Raw genomic sequence first — 22148 nt, 5'->3', positions numbered from 1 at the left:
AGCTGTTAAAAAAAAGTTTATTACAAAACTAGACAACATATGTAAACATTTTTGTCAGCCACAGGCTTCTGAGTATAGCCTGTCTGGGCTCCATGGGAGGAAAAAGCAGAATATGGATTAACAGGAATCAGATTAGATGATCTTTAGGATCACTGAGGTCTACAGAAAATGAATATCCAGGTTCTGCTATGTGTGTAGCGTGCACAGAAAACCTGGGGTCTCAGTGAGAACCTTCAGCAATGGTGAGTCAGATTGGCTCCTTATGGTTTAGCATGGCTTCCTTTCTAAATTCATCACAGTTGAGCGAAACAAAGAGAAGGGAGGCTGGAACACAGAATGAGAGAGGACATGACGGATAGACAGACACGTCCGATTTCACCATCTCTGTCATACACACACTCCATGGGCAGGTGCAACAGAAGCAAAGCCGAACACACAGTTCCTACGGTTTCCTCCCGTGCACTGGATATTTGGGGCATGTCTTTTACTTTTAGCTTCTCTTGAAAAGAAGAGAGCAAGCGGTCTATCCAATGTGACAAATGTTGAGCAAACTACATCCCTGTCGCACCATTTAATAACTACGGAGGTGAAGCAGAATCAGAGAGCGGAAACAACACAGAAAGTCTGGTGGAAGTCTGAGGTTTTGCTCTGAGCACCTGAAACCTGCCTAGAGCAGGCGGTGAGATCCTCCCGCAGGTTGCACCCGACTGAATCACCTTTAAAATCCTGCTCTTATGTGTAAGCCAAGATACAACAGTAAATAAGACATTATATTATTTACTGTTATTATAAAATTATTATACTGACAATTTAGTTTCCTACTGTGTCGGAATTTAAGTATTTTCTCTCTACATTGAAGATATCTATGTTCTGGTGACAGAAGGGGATCACAGTACTCAAGAGACCCAGACAAGGACACTGAGATCCTGAAGAGTCACCCAGTCCCAGCGACACAGCCCCCTCTCTGTGAAGTTACAAAAATGATTCATGAATAGCTTTAAGTTGTTTCCAACCGCATCTGCTATCCAAAGTCACTTCCAGAAGTCATCCGTGTCTTCCCACCATGCCTGCTCACTCCCACAGATGCCCGAGTTGACTCAGAGTTAAGTGGAGTGTGAAGAGCTGACCGGGAACCCTGGTGGTCCTGCTATCTCCTGCATAGGTAATGCTTTTAGTGTTGACAAAACTGCAGGCTCGGGGAGAGATACAACCACACAACATGCATGTCCACAGCACACGGGTTCTTTGAATATAGCCAGCCATGGACCATTTAATTTTTAAAGACTACTGGAGCATGAAGAAATGTCCCACCTCTGGCTACTAATGATGAACCATTTCTACAGGTAAAGCCTACTGAGCGGCCTTGTACAGGGTGCCAAATATGAATGCCTGATCTCAATGATGCCCCACAATTACTGCTAAGGTCTGAATCTGAAACATCCGCCATAGGCTCTTCTTGTCTGGTTTCCACATAGGAGTGCTGCATTGTGAGGTTATAGAAACAGGGGAACAAGTTCAGTGAGGGTATACCCTGGGGCTGTATCTTGCCCTGTTTTCTTCCTGTCTCTCCCTTCCTCTGCGTTCTGTCCACCGTGATATGAAGACACCCCAGTAGGCCCTTCCCACGGTTGCATTGATCCCTCCAAAACCATGAGCAAAGCAAGTAATTCCTCCCTTTAAGTTGTTCTAGGGCATATTGGTTACATGATATGAAAAAATATATATAGTTACATTTGATAAAACGTTTAAAATATTTTAACTTTTAATTACTTGTCTGTGTGTGTGTGTGTGGTGTGCATATGAATGCAGGTGCTTGTGGCAGCCAGAAGATGCCAATGGATGCCCTGGAACTGAAGTTCAGGCAGTTGTGAGCCATCTAACGTGGGTGCCAGGAACTGAACTTGGACCCTCCAAACGAGCTATTTGCGTGCTTAACTCCTGAGCCACCTCTTCCGGCCTCAATAAAGCTTTTATAGGCTACAGCCTCCTGGACGAGGACTATCCTTGTGTAACTCGGGAGTCAACTGGACACACTTTCACATTACAAGGCTACTGCCTTCTCTGGGTAGTTTAAATAGTTCTCTGAATTAACTCCACACAGTAGGACTCCTCCCCCCCCTATAAATATGTTTACTTTTAACATCACATTATTATCACCGAGATGTGAGTAGCTATTTCTTGGTTTTTTGTTGGGTAAAAACAAACAAATAAACCCCCAAAAGGACACGAAAAAGAGAAAAAAAGATAAAGACAGGAAACAAGGAGGATCTATCGGCCATTGCAGTTTCGCGCATGCGTGCGTGCGTGCTCGTGGGCAGGACGTACGTAAGACTGAAGCACCGGAGCCGGCTAGGACGACCCCACCTCCGCGGTCAATCATTCGAACTTCTGTGTATTTCAAGTCACAGGGTAATTATCATGCAGGCTGTGATAACGACGGCCAACAGCTGTCACTAGTGCGCCTCAGAGTCGGCGTCCGCCTCTAGCTTCACAGACCACAAGTTCGAAACATGGCCTCCGTGCGCCCGCATCAAATGATAAAGACGGGAAGGCAGAGGTCATCAGATCAGAAAGTCTTTCTCCAGGGCGTAGATGGACGGCTGGCACATCGCGCTCTTCACTCTACACAAGGGCATGGCACGGTCCTTGTTCTGACCTTCTAAGCTGGCGTCCAGCAAAGAAGGTGCATGGTACCTGCTTCTGTCCTGAGCACCAAGCAAGCAGGCAAAGGCTGGTGCTGCATGCTCCTTGTCACAGGCCCAGGAAGGTGGGGAAGTTGTTCTCAATGAAGCAGTGCGTTGCCTTTGAGGCAGGGCAGGGCAGGCCTGGCATTTGCCCAGAACACCTTGGGGTTGCACTGGAGAGTCCTGGCTGGCCAGGTCACTTTGAGAGGCAGGGGAGGGAGAGTGTGGTGGTCCAGAGTCTCCAGGGGCACCTGTGGGTGAAGAAAGGCAAGTCAGAGGGTTTGCAAGAAGACAGACTTCTGAAGCAGTGAGGGAAGAGAAAGACAGTGACAATTCAAGAGGATAATGACGTTACTCGAGTTTTAACACTGTAATTATGTAAACCATCCCCCACCACCAGTGCATGTGTTCCCTAGTGAAACTATGCTGTGAGACCCAGAGAAACTCACCCAGCCATTTTACCCAGCTGCCCTCATAACTAGGATGTCAGACAAGAGGCACCATGCCCGGCTCAATTGGCTTTCCACAGCCATAGCTTCAGAGAATACACGTATGACAGCAATGTAACTACTTCCACATAAAAATGGAGCAAGTCACTGTAGTACCTGTTCACTGCTCTGTACCCCACTCCTGAGGATAGGAGAGGTGATGTAGGTTAGCAGTAGACAAACATGTTACAGAGATGTACCCAAGGTCACATTCAGCAAACCTGAGTACTGGCTTTTACACAGTTAACTGTAACAGCATCATGACCTGTGCATGTATTTGTGTGTGTGCACATGTGTATATGTGTATTCATATGTGTTTGTGTGTGTACATGTATGCATGCATTTCTGCGTGTACATGTGTATATACATGTGTATGTCTATCTGTGTGTCATGTGTGTGTCTATGTATATATTGTGTGTGAATGCATGTGTGTGTACACTCAACTGCATGTATCTGTGTCTGTGTGTCATGTGTCTCTGTGTTGTGTGTCTATGTGTCTTGTGTCATGTGTGTGTCTGTGTGCATATAATGTGTATATATGTAGTGTGTGTGTCTGTGTATGTGTGTTCATGCATGTGTGTGTACACTCGACTGCATGTATCTGTCTGTGTGTCATGTGTGTGTCTCTGTGTTGTGTGTCTATGTGTCTTGTGTCATGTGTGTGTCTGTGTGCATATAATGTATATATATGTAGTGTGTTTGTGTCTGTGTATGTCTGTGTGTACATGTCTGTATGCATATGTGTATGTGCATACATGTATTTTTATGTCTGTATACATACACACACATGTGTGCATGCACATGCAACATCAGTGTGGGGTGGGTATGTATGCATGCACATGAGTGTGGGGTAGGTGGTTTAGAATTGTCCGCCTGTTTTCAGAGACTGGGTCTCTCAGCGGCCTAGGATTCGCTGACTTGGTTAGACTGGTTGGTCAGCAAGCCCCAGGCACCTGCCTGTCTTCTCAATACTTCGATTACAGGTGTGCCCTAGCACACCAGCTTTTTGATGTGGGTTCTGGGGATTGAATTTGAGTCCTGTCATGTGCACAGCAAGCATTTTACTTACTGAGATGTCTCCCCAGCCCTAGAGATGGGAGGGGTCCTCACAGATGGTTAAGTTAAAATAAGTTCACATGGACAGGCCCCAGTGTAGTCTGACTGTGGGCCTTATAGGATTCAGACACAAACACCCAGAAGAACTACACTGTCAGGATATAAGGAGAGCGTGTGAGAAAGGTCAGCAGAGAGGCCTCAGGAAGACCCAGCCACGCCTATACTCTTGCCTGAATTTCTGCCTTCAGCACAGTGGGGAAAGACGGTCTCGTGTTTAAGCCACTCTGGCTTCAAGCTTTACACACCAACCTGTCGGACATGACAGGGACCAACATAGCCACAGCATGTGACACCAGAGTGTCTCGGGGAAGCCTGAAGACAGCTTTCGGTTAGCATTCAGGTTAGAGGGTTCGGATTGGGGTTTGTAGTGAGATATTAGAGGCAGGGCTTAGGGTTAGGATCCAGGTTTATGTTTAAGTTAGAGGTTAGCATTTAGGGTTAAGGTTAGTGCTTAGGTTAGGGTTAGTGTTTAGGGTTAGTGTTTAGTGTTTAGGTTAGGGTTAGTATTTAGGGTTAGGATTAGGGTTTAGGGTTTAGCATTAGGGTTAGTGTTCGGAGTTAGGGTTAATTTAGGATTAGAGTTTAGGTTAGGGTTTAGGGTTAGTGTTTAGGGTTAGGATTAGGGTTTAGGGTTAGCGTTGTTTAGGATTAGGGTTTAGAGTTAGGGTTATTGTTTAGGTTAGGGTTAGTGTTTAGGATTAGGTTTTAGGGTTAGGATTAGGGTTTAGGGTTTATGGTTAGAGTTATGGTTAGTGTTTGGGATTAGGGTTTAGGGTTAGGTTTAGTGTTTTTGTTAGGGTTAAGGTTAGTGTTTAGGTTAGGGTTTAGTGTTCGGTGTGGGATGACTGGTTTGGAGTTAGGGTGAAGTGTTTAGCATTATCGTTTCTGGTTAAGGTTAGTGTTTAGGTTTAGGGCTCAATGTGTGGTGAGGGTTTTAGGGTTGGTGCTGTTGGCTGTGGTTCGGGTCTGCGATCAGCTCTTCCACTGTCTTTTTGCTGGGATTTGGGTTTGTGAACCATCTCTGTCCCCATGTGTCATTTATCACATGGTTTGCACTTACAGGATCATTCAATCTGAAGTTATTAGATTCTGATCAAGCCTCTTTTCAGAATTGATGCTCTAGTGATATTAAATTTATAACACAGAAAGATAACACTCAAGTGCAACTTGAACAATATCAAGTTATTAATTTAAATCACTAGAAAAAAAAAAAGGAAAACCGCTTTCCAGTCCACACCCTTCTGCCCCCTGCAATGTCCTTTCCACTGACCCAACTGCTGTCACCTACTTTGGGGCCGGAGAAGAGTTTCTTCAGATCCTATCTGCACATGGTGGCATTCTTTGTCTCTTACAGTGGCACAACCTGGCAGTCTTTCTCCTGTCTGCTCCAGGATGGCAGGTGACATGTTTCTCAACGCACCATAGTCAGTCTTATGTCTCAGTCCAGGGATGAGTTCACAGCTGCTCTCTGGTGCAGCAGAACCAGGATCTGGAGTGAGCCTCGTGTGATTACAAGAAATCTGAGTGTTCCCCAGAGGTGGCTCCTCCACGTCAGCCTGCAGCAAACACTTCGTGGAAAGAGAAGACTTTGAGAAAAGGCTTGTGGCACTTGGCAGTAGGAGAGTGGAGCCATCACTGGGTGCCCTAACTGCAGATGACTGCCTCAAAAGTGAATTGGTACTTGCTTGGCACCTGGAGGCTGGTTGGAGGGTGCCCTCTCCCTTCTTTTCCTCCTTGAGTGATGGTTTGGTGGAGGCCTGGGCTCCATGTAGTTTCCTGACATCCAGTCCCAAAGCCATCGATGCCAGCAGCACCCCACACTCACACAGAGCTGACTCTGTTTTCTTCTTCAGCATGGGGGCACCCACGTTGTTCACTGGGGAGCCTTTTGAGGGTCCCTCCTCCCGACTCTCAGCCTCTAATGAGTCTTCTCTCTGGCTGTCTTTGCAAAGAGGTAGACCAACGTAGGCCTGACCAGGGAACTTTGTTTGCTTTGGTTTTCTATGCTCCAATCCATCAGGGACAAGTTTCTTCTCTTCACAAGATCCTAAACAAAGGGACAAATGTAAACACTGCAGAAGGATTGCACGGCAAACACCACCACTGAAACTGTGCACTAACACCCTAGAACCTACGAGTCACCACACTACACAGAACATGCGGAGGTCTTTCAGTGGGAGAACTCAGGTGAGAAGAGCCCAGAGCCCTGGGATGCAGGTACCCAAGGGCTGTATAAAGTTATCAATGCTTCCTGCCCTTCAGGGAAGTGTTCCTCATCAACAGTGATGACAGAAATCAGAGCAGAGACAGAAGCACCAAAATATAAACACACACACATACACTAACACACACACTTGTTTACACACATGCATGAACATACACAAACACAGACACGCACTCATGTGCAAACACACACATGCATATGCGCACATGTGCACACGCGTGCACATATGTGCAACACACCAACACACATGTGCATGTTCACACACGTGCACACACACCAACACACACATGCATGTTCACACATACACACCATTCCACAAAATGTACACACCGCGTTGCTTCACCAAAGTGCACAGCCCCATTCAACTCTCACTTTGCACACAGGACTGCTACACAGCACCCCACAGGTTCTCAAGTGTAGCACCCAACCCAGTGGCAATTAAAACACCCAAGTTCTTGCCTGACCTGGCACAAAACCAAAAGTCCCGAGAAAGATCCAGAAAGCTGCTGTGTGATAGACCTGTCCCCAAGCTGGAGCTAGTGCAATGGAAGTACGGGGAGGTGATTCTCCAAAGAGGCCAGAGCCCTATGGGGGTCATCAAGCTAAGGAGAAGGGTGAAGCTCTCTCATGCGGCAACAGAAACAACCTCCTTGTGCTGGGCTCCATGGTAAGACACAGCAGACCTGCCTGGTTTTCCAGAGCGACGTTCTCTAGCACATAAACCCACTCACTGTCTTCTAGACGGCCACTCTCATCAGGAAAGCTGCTCTCTAGACAGACAGTCTAGAGACAGTCGGCAGCACACTGCTCTCTCTGGACACAGGCCTGCATTTCCCATGAGCACCTCTGCTCACGAAGCCCCTTTCCACTGCAGACCCTGCTCTGGCGCTGTTCTTCAAATCCCTTGCTTATTGAAGGGATTCCCCCAAGAGGAGGAGACAGGCAGGTGAGCACAGCACTCGAATACACTCAACACTGGCACCTCCAGTTTCATCACAGTATAAAAGGGCGTCGAGAACACTCAGGTATAAAAAAACAGTTCTTTTTGTTAACAGCCGTTTTTGAAGGTTTTCAATAATTTTACTTCTTGAACTCACTCTACACAGAATATAGCCCCAGTCCATTCTTAATCTGGCCAACATCTATGCTAAACTCACCTGGTCTATATGGTTAAGTGGAATACTAGTTTTGTTTTGTTTTGTTTTTTTTCTGGTAAGACATGGAGCTATAAACTCTATCTCCCCAAATCTCAGGGAACCCATTTCCTTAGTGTCATGAAGTCAGGATGCAAAATAACCTCTGGGATTAACTAAAGCTCTAAAGGACCTGCTGTCACCCTTTCAGCAACCTTAAGGGGCACGTGAGATAATTCAGAGACCCGAAAGTTACGAGCACCCCAGCACATCCCCCTCCCGAGACACAGTTACCTGGCTGGTCCGCAAACAGTGAGGCCAAGGGTGTGGTTTTCTGGCTTTTTATTAAAAGAGACGACCAAGGGCTGTTGCCATCTGAGAGAGGTCTTACCCTATGAGAGAAAGACATTTGTGTTCACGCCTTGGAACTTCAGAACACTCAGATGCAGCGGATACATGTTTGTGACAAAGGTTTTAGTATATATGTGTGATGTGTGATGTGTGATGTGTGTGTGTGTGTGTGTAAGTGGTCACTTGCTGGCGGTGTGCTTGTGTGTGTGCACCTCCGTATAGAGAACAGAAGTGATGTATGTCTCCCTCAATTGCTATCTATTGTTATTTTATTGAGGCAGGGTCTCTCACCAGTTCTTGCTAGGGTAGCAAGCTGGTTTGCCCTAGAGGTCCCTTGTCTCTAAGTCTTCCTTAGAAGGTCCTCCTTAGACCCCCTGCCTTAGTGCCATGAAGTCTGGGTGCACAGGGTCTAAGGTCTTGATGGTCTAAATCTACAGACAGCTGCCAGGCCTGTCCAGCTTTTACTGCCCAGCTGGGTGCTGGGGATCGAAGTCTAGATCTCTAACTTGCCAGGCAGGCACTTCACCTGCCGAACGTCTCAGGCCAGCAGCAGTATTTTTAAAGATTCAATTGTGCTTCTGAATCTTGAGGACCTAACAAAATCTTTTTAAAAAAAATATTTTAGGTTTATTTGTTTATAATTGTTTTACCCAAACATATGCATGCAAATCACATGCATGTCTGGTACCCAAAGCAGTTGGAAGAGGGTGGTGGATCCCTTTGTGACTGGAGTTAGGGGTGGCTGTGAGCCATCATGTTGGTGCTGGGAATCGAACTCAGGCCTTCTGAAGGATTGAGCAATCTCTCCACTGCCGCCACCATCCCCATACACAAATTATGAAGTGATACATAAAGATGTCAAATTATGTACTGAACTAATAATTATTTCACAAAATGAGTGCAACATGTTACAGAACATTAAGTTAATATCCAGTTGCCTCTGCATTAATCTAATTGTTTCCCAAGAGGCAGGTCAAGCAGCACGGTCACATGCAGGATGGAGAGCTGCATCCATGTGTGCCGCGTGCCGCAAGCCCCCTCCTCATGCCCTTACCGCTCTCGGCCTTCTGGTCTTTCCTTCGTTTGAATGGAGCTTGGTCCCCACGTGCAACCTTTTTTCTTGAAATTCCTTTTCACATCTTCAAAGTCTTCTTGTCGGAAGACCACGTTCCTTCCCCGGGTTTTATTGCTCTCATCCGAAGTTACTATATAGGAAAACCACTGTTACTTCTAATTTTACTAAAAAGTCCCAGAATCCATGCAGGCTCTAGATGGATTAATCTGGCCAATGTCTATGCCCAGATCAATATGGCCAACTCACCTGGTCTATATGGTTAAGTGGAATACTAGGCTTTTCTGGTAAGATATGAACTCTATCTCCCCCGATCTCAGGGAGCCCATTTCCTTAGTGTCATGAACTCAGGATGCAAAATAACCTGACAGGCTCCTGACAGAACAGTCAGAACAACTCATTCACCCACCCTAGAAAACTGAATTTTGTATTTGGGGGTTGGGGGTAACTAGTTAAAAAAAAAGTACCACAAGTATAAAGACAGCAGAATCCCCAGGTCGCCAGCCAACAGGTCTATGAACCCGTCTCAATGAGGTCAAGAGCTGAGGACCCACACCTGAGCCCAACCTCCAGCTTCCGCCCTCTCTGTGGTACACACATGCAGACTTGAACCCATGACAGACATACTCTGTATGGCCATACACTGTCCACACAGAGAGATGTTTTAAAAGTTGCAAACCATATATTCCTATAAAATGGTGTGAGTAGCATTGGGCACGGTGGCACATGCCTTTAATTCAGCACTCAGGAAGCAGAGGCAGGTGTATCTCTGTGAGTTCAAGGCCAGCCCAGTCTACAATAAATGTAAAATAAAGTTCTTAAGACTTGTGTGGTTATCCATATGTACATGGAGGGGAATCCCATAGAGATGGACATCAGACTTTTTTTTTTCAAACGTTTGCCTTTTAGAACTAGCACTTCTGTAAACAGGGAAACATATCTTCTTTACATTGGTTGTAAAGTGCTGGAGGCATGTCAGGTTCCTGAGTGTGTTGCTTTTCTGGGGTTAGATCTGGGGCCTCCTATGCTTAGCTAAGCAAGTGCTCCACCCCTGAGCTGTATCCCCAGTCACCTCGGCAGAAGAGATGGATTCTGTCTGATGTGGCAGTTTCTTTGAATGACCTGGACTTCTGGCTCCAGGTCCCCATTTCATTAACATGATGTCACATTTATGGTCAAGAGCAAATGCCTAAGACTGAAGACCAACTTCTTTGAGTTTTTTATTATATTTCTTTTTTCCTTTCTTTCAGACAGGGTCTCTTGTGCTCAAGGCAGGAACATGAAGCAGCTAACCACACCCACAGTCCAGAGCAGAGGGAGATGAACACACATTTCCTTGTGCCTAACAGAATAATGTGTCATTACCTATTGACCTGAGTCTTTGAGAAGGGACACAGGGTCATGCTAAGAAACACACTCAGGAATTAGTCCACATGCCTGAAAGAGTCCGGCTGGTCTTGAGTTCATTATACAGCTGAGGCTGCCTTTGATTTTCCTCCTGGAGTAATCCCCAAGTACTGGGATCACTGGAGTGACACCACAGTTGGCCCCAAGGTCTGGTGTTCTCTCCATGTCTTCACCCCTGTTGTTTACCAACCCCACTCACACAGACCACTGTAAAAACACTGCCATTTCATGTGACCACATAGCAGTCTTAACACTGATGAAGAGAAAGGCTAAAAGCTCACACTGAATGGCCCGAAGGCGGGGGAGCATCATGGGGCTGCCGGGTGGGCTGCACAGTCTGCTGTCTGAACTCCGACGTTTGTCCAGGGTTGGGGAAGCCTGCACTGTGATCTTGTGCTGGAAATCTGAAAAAGAAAGAACCAGCTTTTCAGGAATTTTCATTATTTTCCTCATTGTCTTTTCATAACCAACAGTGCCATAACCAGACAGCGACTCTTTCAGGCATGTGGACTAATTCCTGAGCGTGTTTCTTTACATGGCTCTGTGTCTCTTCTAAGACACTCAGGTCAACAGGTAATGACACATTATTCTGTTAGGCACAAGGAGGTGTGTGTTCATTTCTCTCTGCTCTGGACTGTGGGTGTGGCTAGCTGCTTCACAGTCCTGCTCTGAGCTCCCTGCAATGATAGCTGGCCAGCTGCTGAAGTCAGTCTTGCCCTCTCCTTTGTTGGGGTAATTTAGTTTGGCAACAGACACTTCCCTTTAATAGTTTCATTTCCATTGGTGCTGTAGGTCTGGGGAACAGGGTTAGAAGGAGGTAGAATAATTATCCAAGCCAAGTTGGCTTGGTCTAGAACCCAGGGTATCAATATCTAAAAGATAAAAAATGACATTACAGGATGTGTTCTGTGTGGTGGTTTGAATGTTAAATGTTCACCCAAAGCTCTGGGCATTTGAATACTTGGCCCTCAGTTGGGTGGGGCTATTTGGATAGGTTTGGGAGGTATGACCTTCCTGAAGAAATATGTCACTGGAGGCAGGGGCTTTGAGAGTTTAAAAACTCATTTCTGTTCTCCTGTGTGGTCTCTCTGTCACTCTTCCACATGCACAAACAGCTGGTCTTCGTTGGGTTTTGGTTCCCTCTGATTTAGGTGCAACTTAAAATGTGCTGCTTCAGACCAACTGGTGAAGCCTGGAACATCTTTACTTTGACTTTATGTATGTTCAGAATAAAACGTCAAAGGAGCCACAGGGCAGAGGAACTTCAACCATCACATCAAAGTTTCCCCTCTCACCAGGTTTTCTCCTACAGATTCTGAAGAAAATAATAACGATACAAAGTATACTTCCAAAGTGCAGGGATACTGTAAAAGTCCAAGAAAGTTGGTATGTTAACCCCAAGAAGGGCAAGCTATACCCCTCAGTGAGCCTTTCTGAATCTCTGCCCATTCCAACAGCACTGGCTTTCAAAGAACTCCAAGGACTTTCTGCCCAATGAAAACACCAACAACAAAATCTCTCTCAGGAAAACAAGACAGAAGTCGCTGCTATTTCTTCATTACCAACTCTGCCCCGTTCTGAGTACTGCACATGCAAGAGCGTGTATGTGCACGTGGTTCTGTGTCTGCACACACAAGCACATACTAAGGGTGAAGGCTCCAAACGCCAGCAGGTTGTCACAATCCTGAGCCAGAATTGCAACATATACCCCCATCTTGTGGTCAAAGGAGGCTACTGCATGCTGAATCCTCACAGCCGCAGTTGCTTGGGTCATCTTTAACTGAAATCTTGTAACAGGTGCCAGAAGGAAATAAATATGTAGCTGAAATGTCCTCTTTGTTTTCAGAAAAGGAAATGCCAAATACTACAGTCCAGGATTTTTAAAGAACCTTACAAAAATAGTCAATTACATTAATTCTGCCTCGGATAAATGCATCAGCCAAGCAACCGCTGCCCTTAGGAATTCAGGATGTTGTTCCATCTATCATTGAAAAGTGGGGGTTCCGACTGAGTTTTGTTAGTCATTCACCCGGCCCAAGTTTTGGAACCCATTCGTGTTAACTGCTGCAGTACACCCAGGACACAGCACAAAGGAGAGGCTATGGCGCTGATTGCCAGCTTGCTTTCTCCTTTTTATTCAAGCTTGGACTCCAGCTCACATAACAGTGTCACTCATAACTAGGGTGTACCTTCCCAGTTAATATCGAAACTCCTTCACAGACATGACCAGCGGCTTGCCTCTTAGGTGGGTCTAGATGCTCATCTCTTGACACTCCATGCTGAGAGACAAATACTCGGATGCAACGACCGCACCCAACTTCCGCCTCCCCAGTTCTAAAGGCACACACCTGAAGGCAGGCTGATGCGGTGGCCGTCTTTGAGCCTCAGCCGGCCTCTCCTGAACCTCCCCTTCCTCTTCTTCACGTGAGGCGCCTCCTGGCTCAGCTGGAAGATAAGCACGTTCAGCTCGCGCTCCAGCACGTCGATCTCACGCTCCGCGAGCTGCTGCTCCCGGCGTCTGAGCAGCAATTCCTGGGATTTCTGTTGCAACGCAGCCCTACTCAGCTCTTCCTCTCGGGAACGCAGCTCCTGCAAAGTCAGGCCCAAAAAGATTAACATGAGCTTCCTGTACCGCTTCCAGAGCGAGCCCTTTCCCCAAGATTCTGTGATCTGCCGGTATCCTAGCCTATTATTAACCTAAGGGAAACCAATGCCTGGTCCCTTCTTCTCTGTTAGTTCCTGACAGGAAAGGGCATCGCTCACGTTCACGGTAATCATTGTTTCACCTCTAGCCTTTATGAGCGCGTAACACATCAGTTCTCAGACTATGGGTCAGATACCAGACTTCCAGAATATTCGATATTTACATTACAATTTATTAGAGTAGCAAAATTACAGTCATAAAGTAGCAACAAAATAATTTTATGGTTGGGGTCACCACAAGATAATGAACCTCGAATGCTTGCTCTAATTATGCTTGCAAACGGGAGCCTAACATAACTGTCTCCTGAGAGGCTCTACCCAGCAGTTGACCAAAACAGATGCAGAGACCCACGGCCAAGCATTAGCTTGGGGAGTCTTGTGGTTGGGGGAAGGATTGAGGAACCTGGAGGGGACAGGAACTCCACAGGAAGACCAACAGAGTCAACTAACCTAGACCCTTGGGGGCTCCCAGAGACTGAACCCCCAACCAAAGAGCATCCACGGATCTACCCAGGGCCCTTGCACACATGTAGCAGATGTAACAGCTTGGTCTTTATGTGGGTCCCCTAACAACTGAAAGGGGGCTGTCCCTGAATCTGTCTTCGGCCTGTGGATCCTGTTCTCCTAACTTGGCCGCTTTGTCTGGTCATGGGTGGAGAGGATGTGCCTAGTCCTACAGTGATTTGAGGAGCCAGGATGGTTTGCTACCCAGAGGGACCTCCCCCTTCTCAGAGATGAGGGGGAGGGGGATAGGAGAGGGGCCTGGAGGAAGGGGGCTGTGATCAGGATGTAAAGTGAATAAATAAATAAATAAATAAATAAATGGGAAAAATAGCCGAGGCATTTAGGAAGGCTGCAGACCACTGAACTAACATATAAATCATACATCAATAGTCATCAACAAGGAACATCTGTGAGTGACCTAATTTATTTATTATTTATTTATTTATGCCTTGAATCCTGGCCTATGTAGCTCAGGCTGGCCTCAGACACACCAAGTTTCCACGGATGACCTGATACTTCTAATCCTCCTGCCTCTACCTCCTGAGTTCTGAGTAACAAGCTCATGTTATATTCACACGCTCAGGTTTACGAGGTTCTGGGATGGAACCCAGGGCACCAGGAACCGCAGGCAAGCCCTCTACCAACCAAGCTGCATCCCTGGCCTCGGGAATGACCCATCTCAAAATACAGCCCACAGTTACATCTCAGTGAGTTAAAGGATAACGCTCATAGTCACACGTTATGGCTATAGTTCATAGTCCTTTAGGGGAAAACTGAGAATCCTTCAAGGTCCTAAACCATTTCTCCAGTGTGTTCTCTTCTTTATTCTTTATGGGGAAGAATATTTTGGGTGGTTGTGTCAGCACCCAGACATCAGAGCATTCAGCCGGACAGCCATGGATCCATCTTAGCAAAGCCTCGAGCCAAGCTCCGGTAGGAGCTGCAGAGGATTCTCAGGTAGGCCTATGCACTTCTTCAGCCTTGAAAGATAAGCAGACACTCCTGGCTCTACTTGACACACGAGAGCTTAAACAGCAACCCCTCAAGAGACTCATCCACTAAGAAACACCTTCAGGAGCTACAGCCAGAGACTGAACATCCAAGCCTACTGCACCTTTGGGCTTTTTCTAGATGGATTGGGGGGAGGGGAATTTGGGCCAATCTACAAACAATATCTACAAATACAATCTTCATAAAGAAAAGAACACAGTAAGGCACTGTCCCACCAACTGGGCAAAACTAGAGCTGGGACAGAGTCCACGTGATAGAGAAACGGATCCATCACATCACAGGAGTCCCCAGTCTGTGGCAACTCCACCTAAGAAGCAGGAATTCAGTTCTGAAGTCTCTGAGCTTGACTTGTGTCCCTAAATAATTCATATACACCCAGCTGGAGAAGCAAGCGGCTCGATCTGACTCACAGGCTTTTCAGTCGCTCTCCCTACCACATGCCAGCTGGCTCTGATTTACAGACCGGTCAGTGTCTCTTTATTGGCACGTGCCAGGTAAAAACTGTTTATCACTGGAAAAGAAAAGGAAGGGCTGTGTAATTTTTTAAAAATTGTAATTTTTTTAAAAAGATGTGGCCTTATGTAACCCAGGCTGGCCTCGAACTTGTTTCTTCCCTCTCTGCTTCCTGAGTGCAGGGGTCACAGCTGAGGACAACTCACACAGCTGTGAAGCAGTTTTGAAGTGTGTCCATCCTGGAGACTGATTGCAAAGTACTGGAAGACAGAGGGTGGTTTCTAATTCATTTCTAGTACCCACCTGTGGTGACTTGAATATGCTTGGCCCAGGGAGTGGCACTATTAGGAGGTGTGGCCTTGTTGGAGTGGGTGTGGCCTTAGTGGAGGAAGTGTGTCATTTTGGGGCAGGGTTAGGGTTTTAGACCCTCCTTCTCACCGCCTGGAAGCCAGTTTAGGGCAGCCTAGCAGGCTTCAGATGAAGATGTAGAACTTTCAGCTCCTCCTGCACCATGCATGCCTGGACGCTGCCATGCTCCTGCCTTGATAATGGACTGACTCTCTGACCTGCAAGCTAGCCCCAATTAAATGGTGTCCTTATAAGAGTTGCCTTGGTCATGATGTCTGTTCACAGCAGTAAAACCCTAAGATACTACCCTTCTCCTAAGAGTCATTTTCAGCGGGGCTGGTGTCGGGAGGACAGCAAGCCCTCCTGCACTGATCTCTATAGAAACTGAGTAAGTAAACACTTCCACTTCTAAGTCCCTGTCAACTAGTGTCCAAGTGTCCAACCCCTACAACGTCATCAGCAGCAACAATGGGAAGACTTCCTAAGATGGAAAACACAAACACAATTGGTGGGGAAACCGTCAGACTGCACACCTTATTAAGCAGGATTTTAATCTGGAAGCTGGGCTGGGGCCGTGGCTCAGCTGGTAAAGTGCTTGCCACACAAGCACAAGGACCTGACTTCAATCCCCAGGGAAAAAGTATAAAACCAAGGCCTGGGTATGCACTTAACTACATATATGACGATCCCTGGGGCTGCCTGCAGGTCAGCCTGGTGGAACTGTTTAAGGTTCTAGTGAGAAGCCTGGCCTCAAAGCAAAGTAGAAAGGGATTGAGGTACATCTGAGGTTGAACTCTGGCCTACACACACACACACACACACACACACACACACACACACACACACACTCATGCACACATACACACTCATGCACACATAAGTGCTCTCACACATACATGAATAATAAAATAAGCTTGAGAAATGTGTTGAGAAATGGGAGGGAGACCTCTGGGGTATTAGAACACGAATAAACACGTGTGAACACATCTGAAATCATGACGCCTTCCTTTTGTCTTGTGTGGTTACTAGCAGGAGCATTTGCCCAAAGGCTTGGCTGGGGCTTTCTGGTAAGGGCCAAACCATTTCCCTGCAGGAAAGGTTAATGGTTAATAAGGACAAGCCCTCCCCCAAGGGCCTGTGCTGGGTGCACACAGGGACCCAGAGCCAGACAGCGATAAGAAGCTGAGCACACGGAGGGTTCACCGTCTACAGCGTGATGTGGATGAGTGCTGAGCATCTGGAGTGAGGGGCCTCCTCCCTCAGCCAGTGAGTGGGAAAGAGAGAGAGAGCATGAAGAGAAAAGGCTTTCCTCCCCAGGAAAATGAGATTGGAACCTTCCAGCACAAAGAGAAACACTGTCTCAAATATTCTAATCACAGACCCCAAGGGCAGAGGGGCTGCTTGGAGGCAATGAGTAAGTCAAATAAAACACATGAGACACGGGTGTGTGTGTGTGTGTGTGTGTGTGTGTGTGTGTGTGTGTGTGCATCCAAAAGAATAATAAGAAAATGGCTGTGCAGGGGTGATATGCCTGTAATCCTAGCACCTCTGAGGCTAAGGCAGGAGGATTGCTGTGAGTTCACCACCAGCCTAAACCACAAAGTGAGAGTCACATAGCCTAGGACACTAAGCAAGACCTTGCAGCAAAGACAGGAAGAGACAAAAATAGCAAGTGAGAGAGCTTTTGTGAACCCAAAAACTGAGCAGAGGCCGCTGTCCGTCCCGAGAGCAGTTTTATTATTTTACTCTCAAACATGAGGGCCATCTGCTCCTGCGCTTACATCCTGTAGTTCCAAAACTAGTCGTCATTAATTAAACAAAAGAATTATTAAGTATCGTTATTCTGAATAATGTCACTCTCAAACTTTAATCCTGTGACTTGAGGCCATTTTCCCTCAAAATCACCTGCCATCCACTAAAGTCCAGTTTGGTTGTGGGTTTAAACACCTCATTTCAGAACTCTCAAAAACTGAGTTGGATAAGTGGGCCAAAATTTGCCCTGTCATTTTAAGTCAACCAAATGTGTGTTTCCAGAACTCTACAGAAGACTTTTTGACAGAAGGCATCCCTCAGGAAGTGACCTCCACGCCTTCCTCTTCCAGCTGGTTCCCAGAGGCCAGCCCAGGCACAGTGGGGGCTACACAAAGCCTGTTTTCTCCTGAGGCACACACACACTTACTAAGCAGGAGCTTGAGCTGGGGACCACCCTCACAGTTCACACCCCTCACAGTTCACACCCCTCACAGTTCACACCCCTCACAGTTCATACTCCCTTCTGTGACACCCAGTGACCAAGGTACTGAGACCAGAGACAGCTAGCCTGTCTGACCCAGAGCTCCAGGCACTCAGCTGAGTATCAACAGGCAATCTTGGTCATTCTACCCAAGCACCAGAGAGGGACACTAAACACAGAGCAGGCAAAACATCCCTGGACTTTAAGTCTGAGGAAACCCGTCCTTGGTGCTCGCAAGAATCCCACTTCAAAACCCTTCAGACAGCAGAACCCACAAAAAGCTAGACAGGGATGCTCCTAACTCTAATCCCAGCACTCCCACTGCAAGATGGGAGGTAGAGATAGGAGAAGCGCCTGGAATCCCACAGGCCAGCAGCCTGAAGTACATGACTTAACAAGGTGGAAAGAGATAAGGAGTCTCCGAAGTTATACTCTGACTTCTGCATGTGTGCCACGACACTTGCAAGCCTACACACATACCACACATACATATACATACAAACACACACACACCACACCATATACACACCATACACATACCACACATATACACACACAACACACACCACACACACCATACACACACACCACATCACACACACACACACACCATACACATACCACATATATACACACACCACACACACATCACACACACACATCACACACACAAATCACACACACATCACACCATATACACACCACACACACCACACACTCACTACACCACACCACACCACATACACCACACCACACACACACCATACACATACCACACATATACACACACCACACCACACACACACCACATATATACACACACCACACACACCACACACACACCATACCACACACAGCATGCACACACCACACACATACCACACACATACACACACACAAACACACCATACCATACACAAATATACACCACACACACACACCATACACACACACACACAGCACACACCAAATTTTTCAAACAAGATATATAAAAGTAATATGAGGTGGGGGTTTGATTTTTAAAACTCCAGTTTCAGAACATAATGGAGAGAAGTGTGTAAAGTGTTCAAAACTGGGCATTCGGCAGGGCTCGTTGACGTATGGGAGTTTTATGTTATTTCTTATCTATTTTCCTCTTGGAAATTTCCCAATAAAAGGGTTTCTTTCCAATTATATGTTTTCAGTATTCTTTATTTTTAACCTAAAGGAAAGCAAGCATTAATAAACACCAAAACACAGCAGAATGCCAGCAGAGGCCCTGCTGGTGTCTCTGTGGCTAGTAGTATGTGTACTGTGCAGTGATCATGTATGTACTGTGTGGTGAGCATATGTGTGCTGTGTGGTAATCACATGTGTACTGAGCATTGATCATGTGTATGCTGTGCGGTGATCACGTGTGTACTGTGTGGTAATCATGTGTGCACTGTGATGTGAACATGTGTGTACTGTGTGGTGATCACATGTGTACTGTATGGTAATTATGTGTATACTGTGTGGTAATCATGTGTGCACTGTGATGTGAACATGTATGTACTGTGAAGTGATCACGTGTGTACTGTGCGGTGAGCATGTGTGTGCTATGCAGTGATCAGGTATGTACTGTGATGTGGACATGTGTGTACTGTGCAGTAATCATGTGTGCACTGTGATGTGAACATGTATGTACTGTGAAGTGATCACGTGTGTACTGTGTGGTGATCATGTGTGCACTGTGATGTGAACATGTATGTACTGTGAAGTGATCACGTGTGTACTGTGTGGTAATCATGTGTGCACTGTGATGTGAACATGTATGTACCGTGCAGTGATCACGTGTGTACTGTGCGGTGAGCATGTGTACATTGTACATTGATCATGTGTGTACTGTGATATGAACATATATGTACTGTGCTGTGATCATGTATGCACTGCGTGGTGAGACCACTGTCTCACCTTCTCCTTGGTTCGCAGCTCACTGAACATTTGCTGAATCTCCAGTTTCCAGTCTTCCTGCATGGAATGGAAGGACTCCTGGGGCATGTCGGTCAGCACTGCCTCTTCAATCGCAGTCAGCTGTTGAAGAATTAAGGCAAACGAGGGTCGGATATGAGGGTCTTGTTCCCAGCACTCTGCGACAAATGAGAATCACATTACTTTCCTCTCTCCGTACCGCTGCAATCATCTCCCAGACGGCGGAGTTCTCAGATTGACACCTGTCACTCCAAACCGGGAGTCCCTGTCTGCAGTGCTGGCTCCTGGAAATCCCAAGTGCATATCAGTGAGCCCCTGAGTGACCGAGTTTGAGCACCATGCCAGGGGCAAACAGAGACACAGAGACAGGCCACACATGCATGCTTGGTTTTGTTTCTGTTGATTCTGTTTTTGGTGCTGAGGCCGAGCGGCTATGGCAGAATTACAAGGCTGTAAAACACAAGCCCCCAAACCAAAGTCTGGAAACATTGTGATCAAAACTGAAGTTCTAAGAAATAACAATGCCCTGGACACGGTGGCTCACACCAGCAATTCCAACACCAGGGAGGTCAAGGCAGGATCCAAAGTCCAGTCTTCATTACAAAGTGGATCTGCAGCCAGCCTGGGCTACAGAGTGAGTTTGAGGAATCTATGAAATATATAATAAATTCTCATCTAGCATGGGATAGAGAGTGGGTTCAAGGCCAGCCTGGTACACATAGCAAAACCCTATCTTAAAAAGAAATTTAAAAAAAAAATCACAAATCAAAATGGATGAGATTGGAGAGATGGCTCAGCGGTTAATAATACTTGTTGCTCTTCCAGAGGTCCTGAGTTCAATTCCCAGCAACCACATGGTGGCTCACAACCATCTGCAATGGGATCTGATGCCCTCTTCTGATGTGTCTGAAGACAGAGACAGTGTATTCACACAAATACAATTTCTAAAAACAAATTCTTAATACAACTGATGAGGTTAACTCACAGCTCATGGAGTGAGGGAAAGAGCTTTAACAAGAGTGGAGTTATTGCATCCAAGCGCAGCCATGTTGCTGAGACCTGAAAGATGTTTGTGATCACTACTTGCATGGCTTGGGGCCAGCTGAGGGCTCTGCTGGAGGACAGTAGGACAGTGACAGCTTTATGTCACCGTGCCAAGTTCCACAGGGAAGGCAAGGCACCACTGATAAATCTCTACGGTTTTAAGCTACACAGCTGACAGTGCCTGGGCCTCAGCTCTCTAGCAGAAGTTCTTAGAATAGCACACTTAAAAGCAATTAGATTTTTTTTTTTTCCTTTTTTGAAAATGTTATTTCCAAGAAATAACAGGGTCTCATATTAGCCCAGGCTGGCCTGGGAACTCAAAGCAATCCTCCTGCCTCAGATTCTTGAATACTGAGTTCTAAGAAACAACAAGGTCTCATATTACCCCAGGCTGGCCTGGGAATTCAAAGCAATCCTCCTGCCTCAGATTCTTGAATACTGGAATTACTGACATGAACTACTGTGTGCAGCTTAACATTCCTTTGCTTTTAAAACTTTATACCTATTTATTTGTTTGTTTGTTTATGTGTGTGGGTTCAGATGTGACATTGCATATGGTTAGAAGTCAGAGGAATAACCATAGAAATCTGATCTCTTCTTCCTTCCACATAAAAGCTGAGCTCAGACTGTCAGCCTTGGTGGCAAACGTCTTTATTTGCCGAGCCATCTCGACAGCGCACATATTGCTTTTTTAAAAATAGGGAAAATATATAAATTCCTATGCATGACTTTCCTTGACCAGACTCTCTGAAATCAGGGCTGAACGTTACCTTTCATGAGTTTTGCAAACGGCTCAGGGCAGGTGGATGGAATGGGCAGTGTGAGTTTGTTGACAGCCACCCCGTACGCCACAGCCAGTCCATCGATGCCACGGTACGGGACCTCACCCGTGAGCAGCTCCCATAATAGCACTCCATAGCTGCGAAGCAAAGCTCCCGTTAGCGACTTGGGCTCCTGAGCCTGCCCCGTTCCCAGCTGACCCAACATATCTACTGCTCTCCCGGGGTAAGAGGTGACTCTGTCCCAGAACAGCTGAAGCATGGTGGTACACATTTGCTAGCATTCGGGGGACTGAGGCAGGAGGATTATGAGCCCTGGGTTAGTCTTGGCTGTACAGTGCAACCCAATCTCAAAAACTCCCCAGAAAAGGTCTGAAAAGATGGCTCAGCAGCTAAAAGAGCTCTGGCTTCTCTTCCAGAAGACTCTGATCCTATTCCCAGCACCAACATACAGCTCACAACTGTCTCCAACTCCGATCCTAGGAGATCTGATACCCCTTTTTCAGGCCTCCACAGGCACCATATGTATTAGGCACATGAAGTACAATATCTCCTTTCAACGTCTTTTTTTTTTTTTTCATAAATTAAATTGTTATAAGATTGTACATTTCTTTTTTAAAAAAAGGTTTTTATTTATTTATTATATGT

The 22148-nt window shown here is 46.4% G+C and overlaps 1 protein-coding gene across 2 annotated transcripts in view; it reads right to left on the bottom strand.

Moving 5' to 3' along the window:
* Nucleotides 1-22148, bottom strand: part of Map3k21 (mitogen-activated protein kinase kinase kinase 21) — a 38859-nt gene continuing 16711 nt past the window's right edge. For both annotated transcript variants that reach the window (XM_076916057.1, XM_034522931.2), the window contains exons 3-10: nucleotides 21492-21640; nucleotides 19660-19835; nucleotides 12824-13064; nucleotides 10757-10879; nucleotides 9051-9201; nucleotides 7940-8037; nucleotides 5577-6335; nucleotides 1-2935 (exon numbers count right to left, since the gene is read on the bottom strand). In XM_076916057.1, the coding sequence (XP_076772172.1) occupies nucleotides 2562-2935; nucleotides 5577-6335; nucleotides 7940-8037; nucleotides 9051-9201; nucleotides 10757-10879; nucleotides 12824-13064; nucleotides 19660-19835; nucleotides 21492-21640 (2071 nt within the window). In that variant the 3' untranslated portion in view covers nucleotides 1-2561. The remainder of the gene's footprint in view (nucleotides 2936-5576; nucleotides 6336-7939; nucleotides 8038-9050; nucleotides 9202-10756; nucleotides 10880-12823; nucleotides 13065-19659; nucleotides 19836-21491; nucleotides 21641-22148) is intronic.

Source organism: Arvicanthis niloticus, chromosome 18 (genome assembly GCF_011762505.2).
Source record: "Arvicanthis niloticus isolate mArvNil1 chromosome 18, mArvNil1.pat.X, whole genome shotgun sequence".
NCBI classification, from domain to species: Eukaryota; Metazoa; Chordata; class Mammalia; order Rodentia; family Muridae; genus Arvicanthis; species Arvicanthis niloticus.
This window is presented reverse-complemented; position numbering and strand designations above follow the sequence as displayed.